The sequence below is a fragment of the Portunus trituberculatus genome, chromosome 23, assembly GCF_017591435.1.
Source record: "Portunus trituberculatus isolate SZX2019 chromosome 23, ASM1759143v1, whole genome shotgun sequence".
In the NCBI taxonomy this organism is placed as follows: domain Eukaryota; kingdom Metazoa; phylum Arthropoda; class Malacostraca; order Decapoda; family Portunidae; genus Portunus; species Portunus trituberculatus.
The window spans coordinates 11,480,022-11,500,368 of NC_059277.1; the positions used below are offsets into that span (position 1 = coordinate 11,480,022).

General features: G+C 41.0%; 2 protein-coding genes across 9 annotated transcripts in view; one reads left to right on the plus strand and one right to left on the minus strand.

The window, feature by feature from the left end:
• Positions 1-7,166, plus strand: part of LOC123507924 (transcriptional adapter 1-like) — a 90,540-nt gene extending 83,374 nt beyond the window's left edge. For all 6 annotated transcript variants that reach the window (XM_045261275.1, XM_045261274.1, XM_045261272.1 and 3 more), the window contains 8 exons: positions 144-382; positions 992-1,183; positions 1,750-1,884; positions 2,458-2,673; positions 3,092-3,240; positions 3,640-3,802; positions 4,269-4,468; positions 5,602-7,166. In XM_045261275.1, the coding sequence (XP_045117210.1) occupies positions 263-382; positions 992-1,183; positions 1,750-1,884; positions 2,458-2,673; positions 3,092-3,240; positions 3,640-3,802; positions 4,269-4,445 (1,152 nt within the window). In that variant the 5' untranslated portion in view covers positions 144-262 and the 3' untranslated portion in view covers positions 4,446-4,468; positions 5,602-7,166. The remainder of the gene's footprint in view (positions 1-143; positions 383-991; positions 1,184-1,749; positions 1,885-2,457; positions 2,674-3,091; positions 3,241-3,639; positions 3,803-4,268; positions 4,469-5,601) is intronic.
• LOC123507922 (adenosine 3'-phospho 5'-phosphosulfate transporter 1-like) overlaps positions 4,815-20,347 on the minus strand; it is a 54,239-nt gene continuing 38,706 nt past the window's right edge. For all 3 annotated transcript variants that reach the window (XM_045261268.1, XM_045261267.1, XM_045261266.1), the window contains 6 exons: positions 15,735-15,940; positions 14,901-15,125; positions 14,073-14,223; positions 9,759-10,012; positions 9,454-9,543; positions 4,815-9,143 (listed from right to left, as the gene is read on the minus strand). In XM_045261268.1, the coding sequence (XP_045117203.1) occupies positions 8,976-9,143; positions 9,454-9,543; positions 9,759-10,012; positions 14,073-14,223; positions 14,901-15,125; positions 15,735-15,940 (1,094 nt within the window). In that variant the 3' untranslated portion in view covers positions 4,815-8,975. The remainder of the gene's footprint in view (positions 9,144-9,453; positions 9,544-9,758; positions 10,013-14,072; positions 14,224-14,900; positions 15,126-15,734; positions 15,941-20,347) is intronic.

The window sequence follows — 20,347 nt, forward strand, 5'->3', positions numbered from 1 at the left end:
TAAAACAAATTATTCAGGTTAACGTAACCCTAAAACTAACCTAAATCTAATATATTTTTTGGGCAATACAGTACAATGCATGATTTTCCTCTGCTTCCCTTTACCCAGCATGGCAGTAAGCTCTCTCTCCCTTACTCCTGCAGTGATGCCTTCATTCTGGAGTAGAGCGAGAGCATCTTGAATTATCTGCACCACTCGTTAGCACCTCCCTGGCCAGTGTCTCCTCCACACCGCTGAGGGGAGGGAAGGCCAGCAGGACACAATGACGTCCACATCCTCATCAGACCACATCAACGCCACCAGGAAGCGGCTGGAAGAAGCGCTGGGTCCGGAAAAGAAAGCCAAGTACTTCTACTACATGAAGCAATGGTTCAGGATGCGGGTGAGTGGTGGTGATGGTAGTGTGTGGTGATGGTGGTGAATGGTACTGTGTGTTGATGGTGGTGGTGAATAGTACTATGTGGTGGTGGTGGTGGTGGTGGTTTCTCCCCTGTTGTTGTAATGTTTCAATGTGTAATCCATCCTGACCAGTTATTTTGCTTTCTGTGTTTGTTTGTGGAATCATGAACTGTGTATTGATTGTATGGTGACTTGAATTGTTATTAAGTGTAATTTGATTTTATATAGCATTTGTTTTAGGGATTTGTTGAATCACTAATGGTGAGTTCATTCACTGCAATTTGACTTTGAATTGTTACTTAAAAACTTGTGTGTAATGAAGGGCTATTATTTTTATTGAAATTCTCCAAAAAATACAAATACATTGATAAAACCAAACTATATTTTTTGTGATAGATTTTGCAGTTTTGAGAGAATCTGATTACTCAAGCATTTACTGACAGATTTCAAGTAGTTCTGGTGAGTGAATGTGTCGTGTGTCGTGTCTGCTGAATGTGTTGTGTGCATTATGTCCACTGAGTGAGTGTGTCATGTGTGCCATTTTCTGCTGAGTGATTTTGTTGAGTGTGTGATGTGTGTCATGTCCCTCCAGATGACCAAGGAAGAGTTTGACACCAGCGCACGGGACCTTCTTGCCCTCAACTCCGTCCACCTGCACAATGACTTCCTCCTGGCCATCTTTGCCAAGTGCCAGCTGTTCTTCACCTCCTCCTCCTCCTCCACCTCTTCCTCCTCTACCTCTACAGTCTCCCGCACTGACTCCCACCATCGCCATGATGACCAGGCAAGCACCGTTGATTTTGTGCATGATCCATTTTTTGTAGTAGTGCTTGTAGTGGCCAGCTTGTGACAGGCCAGGCAGGTGTGTCAGGCAGGAGTGTGTTGGAGAACTTGATGTAGCCAGTCAGTACAGCGTTCTTTCTTCAAGGGAGTTAAAACCTCAGCATTTCCTTAAAAAGAGAAAGTTGAGGGCAAGATCAATTGGATAAAATGATACAAAGCTTCACCTTCATTGAATATGGCCAGGTGTCTTCCATTCTGTGCTAGCTTTTCATTTTGTCATGTGTTGTGCTTTTTAACCTCATCTCACACATGGTACTGTTCCAATAGAAATGCTGTCAGCAGGTCTTGCCATTGTCTTTACCTCATCCTGCACAACTGTGACCATGACAGTGTACAAGTAGCTAATCTCACAAAGCCACAGTACAAAAGAGAGTTGTTCTAAATGAGTGTCCAAAACTATGAGAAGCATCTTGAAACTGCTTCACCACTGACCAGTCACTCAAGCTCACTATGTCATGTCATGTCTGCCTTCCTTCACCATGAACACTAACAAGACTCCCCCACCAGCAAAGGGTTGATGCCAGCAGTGGAGTGGGAGGCTGGGACCACTCACTCTCCACCAACCTGCACTCCACGCCACCGGTGGACCGCAAGAAGCTCAAAGCAAAGAAGAAAAACAAGTTGTCCAGACCGACCTTTGATGTATGTAGTCCAGTGCGCAGAGAACAGTGCTCTATTAACACTGACGTGCTACAGTCATGTCACTATGTACAACTGTTCTGTCATACAAATTTATACATTTCAATATATTTCAATCAGGCAGAAAGATGAAGATATTGTGTCACTGAATTTCTTGGTGTTATCCAGTATTGATGACAGACTTGCAGAATGTTTCCTATCTGCTTCATCTCACCTTCCATCTCATTGGAGTGTCATCTTGAAGTATTGGTTGTTGAATTTAATGTTTTAATTTCATAAATTCTTACAGTAAAATCATTATTGTCTTTGAACATGCGAAATATACAGTTCACGAACCCTCAGATAACTTGCTTTTGTTGACAACTATGAATGACATGGGTGATAAAAGTGAGATGTCCCAAGGGGATCCCCAAGGAAACTGCCTCCAGAGAAGCAAATATTAATTAGTTGTAAAAATGTGAAATTTTATAACCAAGGATAACTCTTATTGCTTTCCCCTGCACCAAAGTTGTGACGGTCTCTGCTCTCTGCCACCATGTTGAATGTAAAGTCTTCAAACACACTACTGTTTTGCAGGGCAACTTTGAGGCAGTCAGCGTGCACAGCGCAGCCTCCACTGCCACACTGCATGAGCCACAGGCCATCATGGATGCTGGGGCCGGCTACATGTCCCGTTCCATGTGCCTGTTGGACACTGGGCCACTCAAGGGCCGCCTGCTGCTGGCCGCCTGGGACCACGGCATCACTCAGGTGGCAGACAATGTGGCCACCATGCTGCAGGAGGCTACTCAGGTGAGGGGCCACCGACGGCCTTAGGTTTTCTCTCTCAGCCTTTCTTGATGTGTCATTTTCTCCACATGGATGACAACACCTCACCACACCAGCCATCACCATCACTAGGTCTGTGCCTTTGGTGGCGGTGGTGGTGTGTGTGTGTGTCTCCATCACATCCTAAATATAAAATACCTCAAGGTGGCATGTAGTGTGTGTTTTGCTGTATTAGAGTTGTGGTTTAGATAAGAGAGCTGAGTTAGATTCTGCTGAAGTTATTTACTATGATATTTGTGTTTATTTATAGATGAGCAAAGGTGGTTGACATGGAGAATATAGCATCATCAACTGATCCCAAGTTGATCAATAGTTTTTAAAGTTAGGAAGTGTTGATTTTTGTGAAGGGGATGACATTTAGCCATGTGTGTATTGGTCCCAGCAATGCCTGAAGAACATCCTGATAGCTGTGATCAGGCGGCGGCGAGGGTACCGCCTCAGGGAAGGCTGCTTTGTCCACTCCCTGGGCACCACACCCCCCAACCCTTGGCTCAGGAACACTGCATCACTCTCCGACTGGACGTCTGAGAGGTAAGTGTGGCAAAACCAGCTCTTCCTAAATTTTTCAATTGAGAAGAGTTTGCAATTATAATCAGCAAAAAAATATGTACCAATTCTTTTGTGATTGATCAAGATAGTAGTGTAGTACTTTGCTTCATCATCTACCACAGCTTTGTTATTTCATCACAGATATCAAAGGTCACCATAACCACTCACACTCCTGTACCATACAAATCACATTATGCTTTATCAATTCTTTTGAAAGGCTTCATTTGATATTTATTTTTTATTTATTTATTGTTTTTACTTTTTATTATATATTTTTTTCTTTTTGAATCATGCTTACCTTAGACGAGTTTATTCTGCAATCCCACATTTTTTCTGAACTCATATTATTACTTTGTGTGATTGTTGTGTCACATCCTCCAGCCTGGGTCTGCCAGTGAGTGAGGGCGGTGATGCAGGGGAGCGTCCCGTGTGGCCCACCGTGGACCTGGCAGAACAGAACGCTGCTCATCTGGCTTCCTGCGCCCCACAGGTGGAGCATCCCCTTCCTCCCATCAGCTGCAGAGACCTCTTTGAGACTCTCCAGGTAGGCAGAGAGCAACACTCTAGGAAGTACTCATTATAATTGTCTCCTCCACCTTCCTGTGGTTGAGTGTTCTTTACACATGTGAAAACTAAATGACATGATTTTAGAGTCTGGACAAACAAGCTGTCCTATGTCTAAGGTCCTAGGCTGTAGTAGGATTACCCAGGAGTCTGTGCATCCCTTTGTTCCAGAGACCAACAGGACTAAGATGATGTGTACATGACGTGTGTGCTGTTTTATCTGAGCCACCATTTGTGGGATTGCCAGCTTGGTATATATAGATAGATGATGAATAGAAGATTATTTTATTTTATCTGAGAGTATGTGAGGTGTCGTGAAATACAAAGTATTTCAAGAGCATGAGCATTGTCTTCCCTCCTCCACATGGAGTATTTATAGCATTAGTCATGGAAGCACCAGATTCAGCTTAATGTATGTATGTGCGTGTGTGTGTGTGTGTCAACAGGTGCACAAGAGTGTAGTGCCGTGCCACTCAGCATACATCCTGGGCATGGAGAGGATATCGTCTCGGCTGTGGCACCCTAGCTGGGGGGAGGTGGAGCAAGAGGCCATGGCAGCACAGGAGGCTTCCCTCAGGGACACTCTCAAGGAACACAGACTGGCTGCCAATCCTGTCAACTGACCTCATCCTTGGGCTTATGTCAGGTATTTGTACTATGTTGTTCATTCTTCACTATTTAGTCTTCTGAATATCATTTATTCTTCTTCTGTGTTAAACCTCACTAGACACACTCATTCTATCCACAAGGCCAAGTAGCTTGTAATATACAAACACCAAGGTGCATAACACCCACAATACTCCCAGATATATGTAGCAGCCAGAATATAGCACGCCGAGTGAGGTCACCACTCAGACTCATACCCCAGCAACTAGTCCACACACTCACTAATGAAGATTTTAGCACATTTCTTGTACATCTCATCCATCTCATTGTTGTTGAAATCTGCCACTTCAATTTCTTACACCACCAGGTGCAAAAGAAAAACAATATTTGAATATAAATATTTATTAAGTACCATAAAAAACAAGCTTAATATTGTATAATCTAAAATAAATATCATTATAAGTTAAACGGCACAATATTATGGAGCTACCCGTCACCTAACCAACATGCACATCACAAACATACACATACATACACACGTGCACTTGCACAGAAGAGCGCACACACACGCACACTTTTCCAGACATAAATACTGCAGTTGTTGATTTAATATCACTAGTACCTAAAGCTAAGTTGCCCAACCTTGCACAGTAATCTATCTTGTGCTGTCGTCACCAAGCACCTGGACGATACTTGGAATGGTGCAGTTACGTATAGACCACATCCTGCAAACTTTCCTCCCTTCATCATCTACAGCATGTATCATCACTTAGGGAGTTGCTAGGGGATGAAACTTTCCTGTGTAAGCTTGCCTGTTCTCCTCACCTTTCCCTATTAACACCTTCAGTACCATGACGTGTGTTCATATTTATTCTGCTTACTATTTGGTGATTTTATACAGCTTCAGAAACTTGTGTAGGGATTAAGATAGTGAAGACTCTGCATTAATCTTCTGACCTCCGTAGAAACTTGCTAATATGTAAAGAAAGTTGTGTAATCATACTGAAACTCGGTTAAAATGCATCCCAGTACTGAATAGGTTAAATTCATGTCATCTTTACCTTCACCTTATATCTTTTTCTCCTACTTTCCCTCTCATCTCTCATATTTCTCCTACCTTCCTTCTCATCTCTCATATAATTACCTCTAACAACTATCTCCTCTTTCCTTCAGGTTCCTCTTTGTTAATGATGCAAGATCACACTACAGTCAAGAAAGGTGAGGCAGGAATGACAACACAACACACACCTCACCAAACCTTCGCAAGTGTTGCAGAGATAAAGAGAAGAGAAATGTATTGTAAACTGATTCCTGCATGAATGATTAGTCAGGCTTTGCACTTCCCACCCATACAGACTCAATAGATGGACTTGTATTCAATCAGTATGGATGGAGGGTGTCTGTAGAAATGATTTGTCTTAGCTACACTCATTCTACAAATGTATCTGGTGTTTGGACATAGGGAGGCAGTGAATCTCTTATCAGCCATATTAGGAGGAACTAATATCTCAGTACCCATGCCATTAAGTGTCTATCTAGTCCTCCTGTCCTCAGTCAGGGGTTTAGGAGTGCAGCAGCTGATTTCTTGCCTTCAGTCTTCATTTATCTCATAGGTATTGTCCTCCTTGCCGAGATGTGTCTTGCTTGATCCAAAGTGTGCAGAAAGCCTAAGGGGCTGATTCTGTAAGTCAGTCAGTCAGTCAGTCTCTCTCTCTCTCTCTCTCTCTCTCTCTCTCTCTCTCTCTCTCTCTCTCTCTCTCTCTCTCTCTCTCTCTCTCTCTCTCTCTCTCTCTCTCTCTCTCTCTCTCTCTCTCTCTCTCTCTGGCCACAGACCCACAGGATGTCCCCCCCACAGTCACGCAACAAACCCCCTCACCACACAATATTGCCTCATCATCATATCTTGTCACCACACCCCCCTCACCATACAATATTGCATCATCATATCTTGTCACCACACAGTCATTCACCACAGCCCCTCACCACACAATATTGCCTCATCATCATATCCTGTCACCACACTCATTTGCCACACAATATTGCCTACCTTTATCATATCCTGTCACCACACAGTCCCTCAACACACAATATTGTCTCATCACATGCTCTCACCACACATTACTGCCTCATCATCACATCTTATCATCACACCCCCTTACTAAACAATATTGCATCACCACAGTCATTCACCACATCCCTTCACTAAACAATATTGCATCAACACTCATTCACCACACCCCTTCACTAAACAATATTGCCTCATCACCACACATCTTCCAACAAGTTTACAAAAACCACATGTGACAATAAATAAAATTATGAGTAACAAATTTGTGTTTAGATGAGAAACCTAGAGAGAGAGAGAGAGAGAGAGAGAGAGAGAGAGAGAGAGAGAGAGAGAGAGAGAGAGAGAGAGAGAGAGAGAGAGCCGTGGTACAGTGGAACCATGCGTACTTTGGGGTCTGAGGGGTCTCCAAGTGCACGGGTTTGAATTCTGTCCAGTGTTCACCAGCCACCAGATCCACCACTACTTAACAATCCTTCATGACAGGGAGTTCAACATTTACATTTGGACAAAGATAACATGGAGGGACCAGAGGAACAAAGGCAAAAATAAAGCTGGCTGTGTCAAAAACCACATGTGACAATAAATAAAATTATATGAGTAACAAATTTGTGTTTAGATGAGAAACCTATTCAGAGAGAGAGAGAGAGAGAGAGAGAGAGAGAGAGAGAGAGAGAGAGAGAGAGAGAGAGAGAGAGAGAGAGAGAGAGAGAGAGAGAGAGAGAGAGAGAGAGAGAGAAAGAGAAAAAAAAAGAATGAAGAGAAAAAGATAGAAAAGGGCAGTATTACATGTCTAACCTGAAATATGGGAAGAAAAGTTTGGAGCATATAATCTACAGGCAACTGCACATCACATCACAGTCTCCAATCCATAATCTTTGAACACCGGAGAGCAAGTAACTCTCGTCATGGTAACACAGAGGCATGTTTGTGGTCACAGAACATGCTCAGACTAAACAAAGTAATAAATAAATGACAAATATTCCAAATGGTTATGGAATTTCATATACAAATTAGAGTTAAGAATTAAAATGTTATAATACAGAGGCTTCCACTGTTAGAAAGCCTTGTCTTGGTCCTTCCCCACACTGCCCTAGATGACAATGAAAGCAAGATCCTCATTTTGGTCCTTCCCATAACACCATAGATATATGAAACACTATTCTCTCACCACCACTACTTTCCAAAGGCTCTAGTTGAAGATACTAGTTTTTCTAAGGGTATTTTTGTCATTCTAATGATAGATTAGCAAGAGTTCTAGTTTACTGTAAGGAGAAACTGCCTTGAAAATTCAGCTAGTTGTCTCTGTAGCCTTGGAAAACTGTCACGGTGAGAGAGCAAGTTGTTTCTGAATATGGGCAAAAGACAGGTAAGATTTGTGCTTGAGAGAATTGCACTGATATGGCTAAAACCTTCCCAGGGTCAGTGTTCAGTGGCTGCTCACACCACACACACACACACACACACACACACACACACACACACACACACACACACACACACACACCACCCTTTCTGCACTCTGCCACTCACCCTACTGAGATGAACAGAAAATTATTAACACTTCACTTGCCATGTAGTGAAGTGGTGTGGTGTGTGGTGTGGTGCAACTCAGCAACACTATGGCCTGTACACCACTTCTCACTACACTTGTCTCCTCCCAAAGCAAAAAGAATGCCACATGAGATTCTTCACTCTGAATGGACTGAGCACCAACAAAAGTGAACACAAGTGAAGTGAACACAATCTTCACAATCTTCAAGAAGTTAGCACTAAAACAACACCACAATATTCCCTGAATGTTGTGCAAGTTTGTCACTAATGAGGGAACATCCATCTTGGGGAAAATTACAAGAAATGCAGAGAAAAGTGGGAAAACTGCAAGACATACTGGACAACATTTAGGACTAGAGTAACAGAAAACTGGCACATGGAGACTAAATATTTAGAGATGCCTGACTTCAGAAAGCTGACTTGCCTTACTTGAGAAAGCTTACTCTGAGATTCTAAGCATGGCATGAAGTTTAAACAGAAACAGTACAACTATTGAGTGCCAGCTGTGGTCTGTCCCTACATGTCCATCTTTAATGCCAGCATCAGGGGTGACAAGTAGTTTGTAAATAAAAACTTTTGTATAAAACTTGGAACACATAGATGCTTAAAATTGCACTAAAATAGAGAAGCAAGGGAGAAATATAACTAGAATGTAATGAAAAAGTTGCTGCAGCCAACTCAAGATTACCTTGGCTTGAGTTTGCCTCCTTCTCCTCCTCTTCCTATGTATATCATTGGACTTATGGATAAAAATTGACCTCATCTTCCAGCTCAAACTTCCATGAATTAGTCATCTGAGGTGGAAGACAAGCATCAGCACTCACTGGCAGAAGAGTCTGTTCAGGTCAACCTGGACAAACACGTCAGGTTAACTCAAACACTAAACCTTACACAAGAATCAACAATGGCAGTGGCTGGACGAGTGCAGTTACACCTTGGTTGTGTCCGGGGGAGTCTTCCTCTGCTGGACCTGCCTGAGGCGGTAGCTGCAGTAGATGCGCAGGAAGATGGCGGTGAAGACCAGCAGGATGCCCAGGATGCCCATTAGAGTGATGGGATGGGAGTAGATGAAGCAGGACAGAAGGATTGCCAGCCCCTGCACACAAAGAGCAGACAATGTACTGTAAGTTCTTTGACGAGTGTGAGTGATAATCTATTCATCTATCTATTCGTCAATGTAAGTTCCAGGCTAGTAATCCCATACAGGATGGCCCAGACAAACACATACACACCCTTCACACTTTTAGAGCTGTCTGCCATACCCATGAAATGTTCTAATGTATCAAATATTCTCCTACAAATGTGTACTGCCTGATAATAATAATGTAGACACTACAGCAATGTGTTGGAGGCCATCAAGCACTAGTCAAGGGGAAGGCAGCTCACCACAGCCTGCAGTCACTCACCTGCCGGATAGTCATGATGATGATGAACACTACCGGCCCAAACACTGATATGGTGTAGTAGATGAACAGCTGACCTGTGGCAGAACACACCTGGGGAGGTAAGGCAGACAATACAACATACTGAAAACACCTAAACAATAAGCGTTCATTGGAAAATATTTTCATTAGCATCCAGTAATAAAAATGCAATAAATGTTCCTTGTACAACTAAGTACAATATCATGTTATAAAATCTTCATAGGATACACTATCAAACAATATGATACAGACAACATCATCAGAGTAGCAAGAGACCCAACACTCACCGAGAGGATGAGACTGTCCCAGAAGAATGCCGGGTAAGTGAGCATGAACTGCAGGGAAAGGGAGAAGGTGCCCTGCTGCACCAGAGAGGTAGTGGTCAGCAGGCACGAGAACAGGTTGACCCCACACATCATCTGCACCGAGGACATCTTGTGCTGGGAGAACAGCTCACCCTGCCAGTTGGAGGTGAAGGCGTCGAAGGACATATAGCCCACCAGGATGATGACACCAGACATGGTGGTGGTGCTGCTGGTGGCTGTCAGAAGGCAGGAATTCACCTTCATCACTAATCTCGGGCACCTCATAACAATAAATGTCACACACACACACACACACACACTTGAAGAAAGAGGAATGTCTTAATCTAATTGACACTAGGATGAAAGAAGTGAATCATGAACATCTGGAGGTACAAAGGTCGTTTAGGGAGATAGTAAAAAAGCAGGAAGAGGAAAATAAAGGGATTACGCAGAGGGAAATGGTAAAGGCACTAAAGGAAAATGAGTATGTGGTGAGAGATATCGCTGAAAAGAAAAAATGTGTGATCATAATAGGATTGCAGGAGGAAACTAACAGGAACTGGCAGGACAGGAGGGATAAGGAAAATGACAAGATTAAGTCTTTACTGAACAAGATCTCTGTGGAAGAAGAGGACCTATATGCTGAGGTAGAAGAAAGTGTGAGATTGGGAGCTTTTGAGGAAGGCAAGAATAGACCATTAAAATTGAAATTAAAGTCTCAGGTGGCAGCGGAGGCCTTGTTGAGGAGGGCTTGGAAACTTAAGGACTCTGAGGAAACCAAAACAATTTACATAAGAAGAAATATGTCACAAGATGAGAGAATGAAGATGAAGGAGCTAGTATCTGAAGTGAAGGAGAGGAATGACGAAAGAACAGAGGAGGAAAAGATCAAGTTTTTTTGGAGGATGAGAAATGGGAGGCTAAAGAAGTGGTGGATAAAACAGACGGAATAGGCATTACATGGAAGAACGAGACTAGGAATGGAATAAAAGTGACTTACACGAACATAGATGGATTTCTGTCTAAGAGGCTAGAATGTATGGATTACCTAAGAAATAACGAACCGGACATAATGTGTGTAGTGGAAACAAAGCTAAGGCCCAAAATAAAGCTAGACTGGTTTGTTGTAAAACACTACAAAGTATGGAGAAATGATAAAAAAATAAAGGTGGTGGTGGTATAATGGTTCTTACTAAGGATGATCTGATAGTGAAGGAGGTGAACTATAGTAAGAGAAATGAGGAAGTGATAAGTATGCTTATAACAGATGGCAAGAGGGACATTAATATTATAACAGTATACATACCACCCAGAACCAGTGCTTGGGAATATGAACAGTACCAAATGGTGATGAGAAATACTCTAGACAGAATGAAGCAAGAACTCAACAGAAAGGATAGAGTGATGATAGTTGGAGACTTTAATTGCAAAGAAATAGTGTGGGAAGACTACGAAGTGGTGAATGGTGGTGAGTGGGCAGAAGAATTGTTAAAGGTAGCAACAAATAACTTGATGGCACAGTGGGTGAGATCACCAACAAGGTGCAGGGGACAAGATGTTGCAGCAAGGTTGGATTTGGTATTTACCAGGGGAATCTCTCTAAAAGAGGAAATTGAACATGAAAGTCCCTTGGGGAAAAGCGATCATGATGTCCTAAGCTTTGAGCTGGATACAGAATTAAGCACGAATAAGATTGTGGAACGCAGGGAGGAAAAATTAAATTATACTAGGGCAAATTATAACCATATAAGGGAGTTCTTTAATGAAATTGACTGGTCCGTGGTATACCAGGAAAGAGATATGCAATTGAAGTACGATAAATTTATGGATTTGTATAACTCTGCTGTGAAAAAGTTTGTGCCATATTACAGGAAGGGGACTTTAAATAATAAACAGTGGTTTAATAGAAATTGTGAAGAAGCAAAAAAGAACAAAGAAAAGGCATGGAAGAAACTTAAGAAAGCAGTGATGTATTATCAAGGGAAGGCTACAAAACAGCAAGGAATAGATATGTTGAAGTAAGGAGAACAGCACAGAAGGAATATGAACAGAGGGTGGTGGAAAACTGTGATAGTGACCCAAAATGTTTTACAAATTCATAAATGGAAAACTAAATAAAAGGGAGGCAATAGAAAAGGTAAAAACCGGGGAAGAAGTATATGAAGATGCTGGAGAGATAGCTGAAATTTTGAACGACAACTTTTGCAAAGTGTTTACAAAGGAGGAGCATTTTATGGGAGGAAGGCCTACGGAAATAAAGCAAATGCAGGACATCATGGTTACTAAGGAAGATGTAAGGAAAATTATAAGCAATCTGGATATTAATAAATCAATGGGGCCTGATGGCATATCTGGGAGGTTGCTAAAAGAATGTAAGGATCAATTGTTGAACCCCATATTTGATATTGTGGATACCTCCATACGAACAGGATTAGTCCCGAAAGAGTGGAAAAGAGCTGACATTGTGCCTATATATAAGAATGGTAGTAGAATGGAACCGCTAAATTATAGACCAGTATCGTTGACTAGTATATTGTGCAAGGTATGTGAAGAAGTAATTAAAGCTAAGTGGAGTGAGTATCTAGAAAGTGAAAACATTCTGAGTGAAAGGCAGTTTGGTTTCAGAAAAGGAAGATCGTGTGTATCCAATTTATTATGTTTTTATTCAAGAGTGACTGACATACTGCAACATAGAGAGGGATGGGTGGATGCTATCTACCTGGACTTGAGAAAGGCCTTTGATAAAGTACCACACAATAGACTGATGTGGAAACTAAAGATGACTGGAGGAGTAAATGATAAACTAGCAAAATGGATGGAAAATTACTTAATGGGAAGAGAAATGAGAACAGTGGTGAGAGGAAAGAAGTCCGAGTGGAAGAAGGTAACCAGTGGAGTTCCACAAGGGTCAGTGCTGGGTCCCATCATGTTTTTGATTTATGTTAATGATATGCCAGTAGGAATTGACAGTTATATGAACATGTTTGCGGACGATACTAAAATTATGAGGAGAGTAAAGAATGTGGAAGATTGTAACAAGTTACAGGAAGATCTTGATAAAATATATGAGTGGAGTAAAGAGTGGCAGATGGAATTTAATATAGACAAGACCCATGTTATGAAAATGGGAAGAAGTAGATACAGACCAAACTGGGATTACAGACTGGGTGATGAGAAAATTAAAGAGACCAATGAGGAGAAAGACTTAGGAGTAACAGTGCAAAACACTTTGTCACCGGAGAAACACATTAACAAGATTTTTTGGAAAACATACAACATGCTTCAAAATATTGGCCTTGCATTCCACTACCTAGATGAAGGAATGATGAAGAAGATATTATGTACCTTAATAAGACCTCAGCTAGAATATGCAGCATGTGTCTGGTCACCGCATATGAAGAAAAATGTGAAGAAGGTAGAAAGGGTACAAAGGCTGGCAACAAGGATGGTACCAGGACTCAGTGAGTTAGACTATGAGGAAAGACTGAGGAAGCTGGGGCTGACCACATTAGAAGAGAGAAGAACAAGAGGAGACATGATAACTATGTATAAATTGGTGAACAAGATTGACATACTGGATAGAGAGTTGATAAAGGTGACCACAAGTAATTATCTCCGAGGACATGGAAAAACGCTAATAAAGGACATCTGTCTAAATGACGTGAGAAAATACAGTTTCCCGCATCGTAGCATTGATAAGTGGAATAAACTGAGCAGTCATGTTGTTGACGCGGTGTGTGTCAATCAGATGAAAGAGAGATATGACAGGAATGGACAAGGAGACAGGACACAGAGAGCTTAGCTCGGGCCCTGTAATACACAAATAGGTAAATACACACACACACACTGTGATAAAGAGTTCATTAATCTTAGGACATTTGATGAAATATTATGTACAAAGATCATTCTACAAGCAGGAGGATGAAGACTCAAGCTACAACATCCTAGACATTGTGTGAATACTGATGTGAAATATTTCACTTTGGTTAATATGTTTTCCTGGTTAGCAAATGATGTAGCCTGTCTTACTGGATTGATGCATTTACCTTCCAATATATAGATTATCACAATTCCTCAAAAGCCCTCACTACTTTTCCTCACAAATAACAGGAAATGTAATGGACAATTATGACAATAATAATAAAAATGATATTAAGTTACATCAACCACATCACAATACATGGAAACAGCACCAAAGCAGACAGACACACAGACACACTACTGTACTAAGCAGTGTGACCAAGACATTCTAGGAGTCTAGGTCTGCGTGAGGCACAGTGTACAGGAAGCACTTACTGCCGTGGGCTTCTGTGGAGCCGAGGAGGAACAGTGTCATGCCGACGGATATCAGCATGGCCGTCACATACTCATAATACTCGTACTTCTTGGAGGCAATTATCTTCCCCATTATCATTGTAGGAATGACCTTCGACGCCTTGGCCAGGACCTGAGGGAGAGATGAACGCTGCAGCACCAACACACACACATACCACACACTCTGCCAGCCACACTGCCCAACACACACATCTCACACCCTGCCAGCCACAGTGCCCAACACACACATCCCACACCCTGCCAGCTACACTGCCCAACACACACACCCCACACTCTGCCACCCACAATGCCCAACACACACACCCCACATCTTGCCCAACACACACACCCCACATCTGCCCAACACACACACACACTGCCCAACACACACACACAACACACACACACTGCCCAACACACACACCCCACATCTTGCCCAACACACACACCCCACACACTGCCCAACACACACACCCCACACACTGCCCAACACACACACCCACACACTGCCCAACACACACACATCTTGCCCAACACACACACCCCACACACTGCCCAACACACACACCCCACACACTGCCCAACACACATACCCCGGAAAAACTGTCCCAAAGGAGGAATTGAGAAGAATAAAAGACCAGAAAGAAATTGCCTGTTATCACAGAAAAAAAAAGGTAGGAGAGACTGACAAGCAATTCAATCCATGATATAGAATAGGAACTCTGAACAAAGATGATAACAATAACTATAACAACAACAACAACAACAACAATGGACCAGAGAGGGAGGGAGGGAGGGCACAAGACTGACCTGCGTGGGAAAAGTGACGTACTTGAGCGCCTCGTACTGACACCAGGAGCTCATGATGTTGGAGAAGGAGCAGTAGGAGTACTTGTAGATGGGAGCTGTGTGGCGTGGCTGGCGGGTGCAGGTGAGGTACATCGCCGCCAGCATGAAGGCCAGGATGCGATTCACAAATACCAGGAACTGAGAGTCCTTGAAGTGGCCAATGCTTCCCTCAGAGTTGTGGTATTCCTGGAAAGTATTCACAGTTTGACACACTCTCACTCAACACATCCAGTGATAATGAGATGCATACATGACTTTTTCTCTATGTTATGGCTTTTTGTGATATACAACTTAATTCAAGCTCAGTTTCTCCCTATTTCTTACTCTATTAACCTCTTCAGTATCATGATGCATTTCTATATTCATTCTGCTTACTATTTGGTGATTTTATACAGGTTCAGAAACTCATGTGGGGGATCAAAATAGTGAAGACTGTGGCCCTTATCTTCTGGCTTCCATAGACCTTTCCTAATGTCAATAAAATAGTCTAATTATATATAAATCTCAAGGTAAAAAATGCATCCCAGTACTGAAAACATTAAGCATCAACCTAATACTTCTTGTCCTAATGGCCAGAACAGAAGACAATATCATAGATTTATCCCTTTTGTTTTTTGGTTAACTCTCTCAGATGTGGAAGGGAACAGGCAACTAAGTGGGCCTTTTTCTTTCTACTTTATGTTGTCCTTGGCCAGCTTTTCCCTCTTAAATAAAAACAATTAACACCTTCATCATGATCTTTTCCTGTAGGACAACCAAAGAACACAGACTTGCAGGGGCCAAACAAAAACCAACCTTTGTCATGATCTTTTCCTGCAGGACGCCCCAGGTGAGGTAGGACATCTGGAGGCCAAGAAAACAAAAGCTGAGCTGCATACACTTTGCACTGAAGGATTTCTCTGGCGGCAGTGACCTGGTGTGTGAGGGGTCAGTGGTGGCCAGCTTGTCATAGCTCTGGCCATACACACAGGAGGTGATGAGGCGAGGCACAAGGCCGGACCCTGGTGGAGAGAAGAGAGCCATTCAGTCAGTCAAGGAATCAATGGTAACTGTATCACAATGAACAGTCAAGGCTAGCTGGTAACTCAGACCTTGGTTAAGATTACTAGGAAGTGAGTGAATCTGAACTGTATTCTGATGAGTTCAAGGCCAGCCATGCAGTTAGTCAGACCTTGGTTAAGATTATCAGGAAATGAATCACAACTGTATTGTAATGAACAGTCAAGGCTAGCCAGTCACTCACACCTTGGTTAAGATTACTAGGATGTAAGTGAATCAGAATTACATTGTAATGAACAGTCAGGGATAGCTAGTTACTTAGACGTTGGACCTTGGTTAAGATTACCAGAGTGAATCAGAACTGTATTGTAATGAAGTCAAGGCCAGCCAGTCACTCAGACCTTGGAAGTGAATCAGAACTGTATTGGAATGAACAGTGAGGGCCAGTCACTAAAGCCATGATTAAGATACCTGGCATGTGATTCAGAACTGTATTGTAATGAACAGTCAAGGTCAGCCAGTCACTCAGGCCTTGGTTGAGATTGCCATGGGTCAGAACTACTGTACTAATGAATTGGTAAGACCAAATAAAGTCATTGAGGCCTTACTAAGACTGTCTGGGAGCAAATGGGAATAGTGAGACAATGGGGTTGCCATGTATTAACTATCAACATTCAGGACATCTTCACTAACTAATACTGGAAAACATGCAAATCAAAGTAAAAACAACTAAATTTATATACCTTTGCTCCAGTAATATGGTCACAAAGCCACAAACAAGCAAAAAAATCATTCACACTGACGCCTACATCTACGCAGGTTAAAGAGAAAAGACTAGTGCACAACAGGAAGCGAGTCAATGGTCATGCGACATAGGCTGAAAGCATTGACTTTATATAAGACATAAGGGGACTAACAAGTAAATGGGCTTTTTTTTCATTTCACCCTTCATGTTGCCCTTGGCCAACTTTCCCTTCTTACATAAAATAAAGGATCAGTAGCAGAAATATCACCCACAGTTTATAAAGGTTAACAGAGGGTGTGAATAATAAGTGCTCCCCATACATGGTGAGGCAGTCAAAAAACACACACACACACACACACACACACACACACACACACACACACACACATTAACACTCATAATAATGATAATAACACTGCTGTTGCTGCTGTAGCTATACTACTACTACTTCTACTACTATTAACATAACATAACATAAATAATAGGATAACAAAGGGCCACCAGGGCCCATCTAGGTTATCCTGTATCTGTCGCACAGCGACCTCGTCATCAGTACTTAAAGATACACTTACAAGTACACAATACATTATATACTAATTCTAAATATTTGGCCCATTAACAGGGGTAAGTCCTGCAGCGAAATCCTCTACAATTTGTGGTCCCCATACATGGGGATCATGTCTTATTTAACTATAGTAAATTTCTTATAAAAACTATCATGCAGTGCTATACATAATCATAAATCTAATAAATTTAAGTGCTTATCTAATCTGTTTTTAAACATTGTCAAACTAGTGCTATTTACAACCGTCTCTGGCAATGCATTCCAGAAATCTACCACTCTATGACTAAAGAAATATTTTCTTATATCTAACCTGCAGCCTTGCTTTCTAATCTTCCTGCCATGATTTCTAGTCCTATTTCCTTCCTCTAAGGTAAAGAAAGATCTCACATCTATGTAGTTCGTATCTGAAAACATTTTAAATAACTCTATCATATCCCCTCTTATACATCTCCTCTCAAATGAAAACATGTTTAATTCCTTTAATCTATCTCTATACTCCAGGCGCTTTAATGCTGGTATCATCCTAGTTGCTCTCAAGTGCTTATACATTCCTCATTTCTTTCTCCTATCACTACACTTTATGCATTTCAGGCGGGCAACAGCAGGAAACACTGAGAATTGAAGGAAACGTTGATGAGTTACACAGGGAGGGACAGGGGGTTGGTGGGGCTGGGCCTTTGTCCTGGTCATGGTGGATACCGGGTGGTCTGAACTGGGATATACATAACCATTGCCTTATTTAACACAGTAATGAGCTATCTATTTATTTTGGTGGTTGATTCTGGCTTCGCTTCACTCACTAGGTCTAGAAACACGGGGGAGTGCAGGGAACCATTGGTGGATTGACCTGGGGTGAAGGCACGGCTGAGGTCACAGTGAGGTGCCCCTGTGGCTCAGTATTTACGTACGGAATTCATTTTAAAAATCGCGAGAAGAAAAAAGGCACCCAGACTGGAATGCACTACATTTTTAGACGCAGCAAATACATTAACTGATAACCAAAATATAAAAACGTTACCGCGTCGGTTGTTTACGTAGCGATGTCCAACGAGCGGTGTGTATTCAAACTAACGGTGCCACCAACACTTCATAATGTCGAGAAGGAAAGCACAGCCACACTACATTATTTTACATTTTCTGAATACGAAAATTTTTTACTTTCCAGCCAAATAAGGAAATCACAGATTCCTCGTCGTATAAAGATTTTTGTTTTCTATTTTGGAACCGTTAAAAATTTTGAATTTGATAAAAAAAAAAAACTAATAGTTAAACTAAATCTTATGGAACATTATCAGTTAGGTGTTTTTCACAATTTCTAAATGTTATTTCAAGCACCAAAACAATCCTAGATGTGCTACTTAAAAAAAAAAATTAAAATCATAGAATGCCGAAAGTGTTATTTCAATGAGAAGCAAAAAACACAGCTAGACACGATCTTATTACGGATTATAACTTGATTTACATTCCTATCAATAAATAAAATACAAAACCAATGCAAACTCAAATACTAAACGAGAAAAAATCGTGATGTTGAGCCGAAGTAGTTTTTTTTTTTTTTTGCACCATTTCTCACCACCTCCACCTCCCCTCCCTTCCTCATTCCTTCCCACCCCTCCACTTCCACATCCTCCATCTACTCCAACACAGCAAGCCCTTAAAACACCTACAAACACCTGCAAAACACTCAAAACACGCCCTAAATCACTTGGCTGCAGGGTGAAGGGGCGGGGTTGGCGGCGGCCTGGCGGGGCCGGTCGGGGCTGGCGGGAGTTGACGGGTCGGGGCGCCAGGGATTTTTTGCCCCCCGATGTGTGTGTATGTGTATTTACCTATTTTTTTTTTTTTTGTGTGTGTGTGTGTGTGTGTGTGTGTGTGTGTGTGTGTGTTGTTGTTGTGGTGGTGGTGGTGGCGGTGGTGGTGGTGGTGCATTATACTGTTAAAGAGAATGGTGTTACAAATCGTGAGTGTGTGTGTTTGATGTAACTTCACCACATCACCAATGCAAATTAAATAAATAAATAAACATATATATACGTATATATATATATATATATATATATATATATATATATATATATATATATATATATATATATATATATATATATATATATATATATATATATATATATATATATATATATATATATATATATATATATATATATATATATATAGCCAGGCAGGATATTTTCTTGTAAGCATACGAGGTTGAAAGCTATAGCAATTTCTCCTTTATTGATTTTATGTACGGTAAATAGAAACCGTACATAAGAAAATCAATAAAGGAGAAATATATATTTCAATATATATATATATATATATATATATATATATATATATATATATATATATATATATATATATATATATATATATATATATATATATATATATATATATATATATATATATATATATATATATATATATATATATATATACTACTATATACTATAATAATAATAATAATAATAATAATAATAATAATAATAATAATAATAATAATAATAATAATACATGTAATAATAATAATAATAAATAAATAAACAAAATAAAATGTTCTGATGTGCTTACATTAACACTCCTCATCACTCCTCCTCCCTCTCCTCCTCCTTCCCCCTCACTTCACTCTTGCTGTTTAATTTATGTTAATTAGAGTAATCTAGAGCACAACCAGGCCGAAGCAGCTGCCACCCAGTAAACATTTTCCTCTTCCTCTCTCACCATTTCAATCTACAGAAATATGACAATTTTCTTAAAGTTATTGATGGAAGCTGAAACTCCGGACATTTGAGGAATTTTCAAGAAACCCCACAGATTTCGACACAAGAATTCCAGAAATTGAAGTGTAATAAAAGAACAAAACAAAAAAATGTATTACTTGTTTAGAAACCAAAAGCTGTGAATAAGAGTGAATGAAAGAATGAATGGGTTAATCTCATTTCTCCCTTGTGGACTTTGATGAATGAGGAAGGAATGGTACTATCTATCTATCAGTACACCAGGGAGGCACACACACACACACACACACACACACACACACACACACACACACACCATTCACACTCTTAGCCCCATCAGCCCCTGTTAGAAATA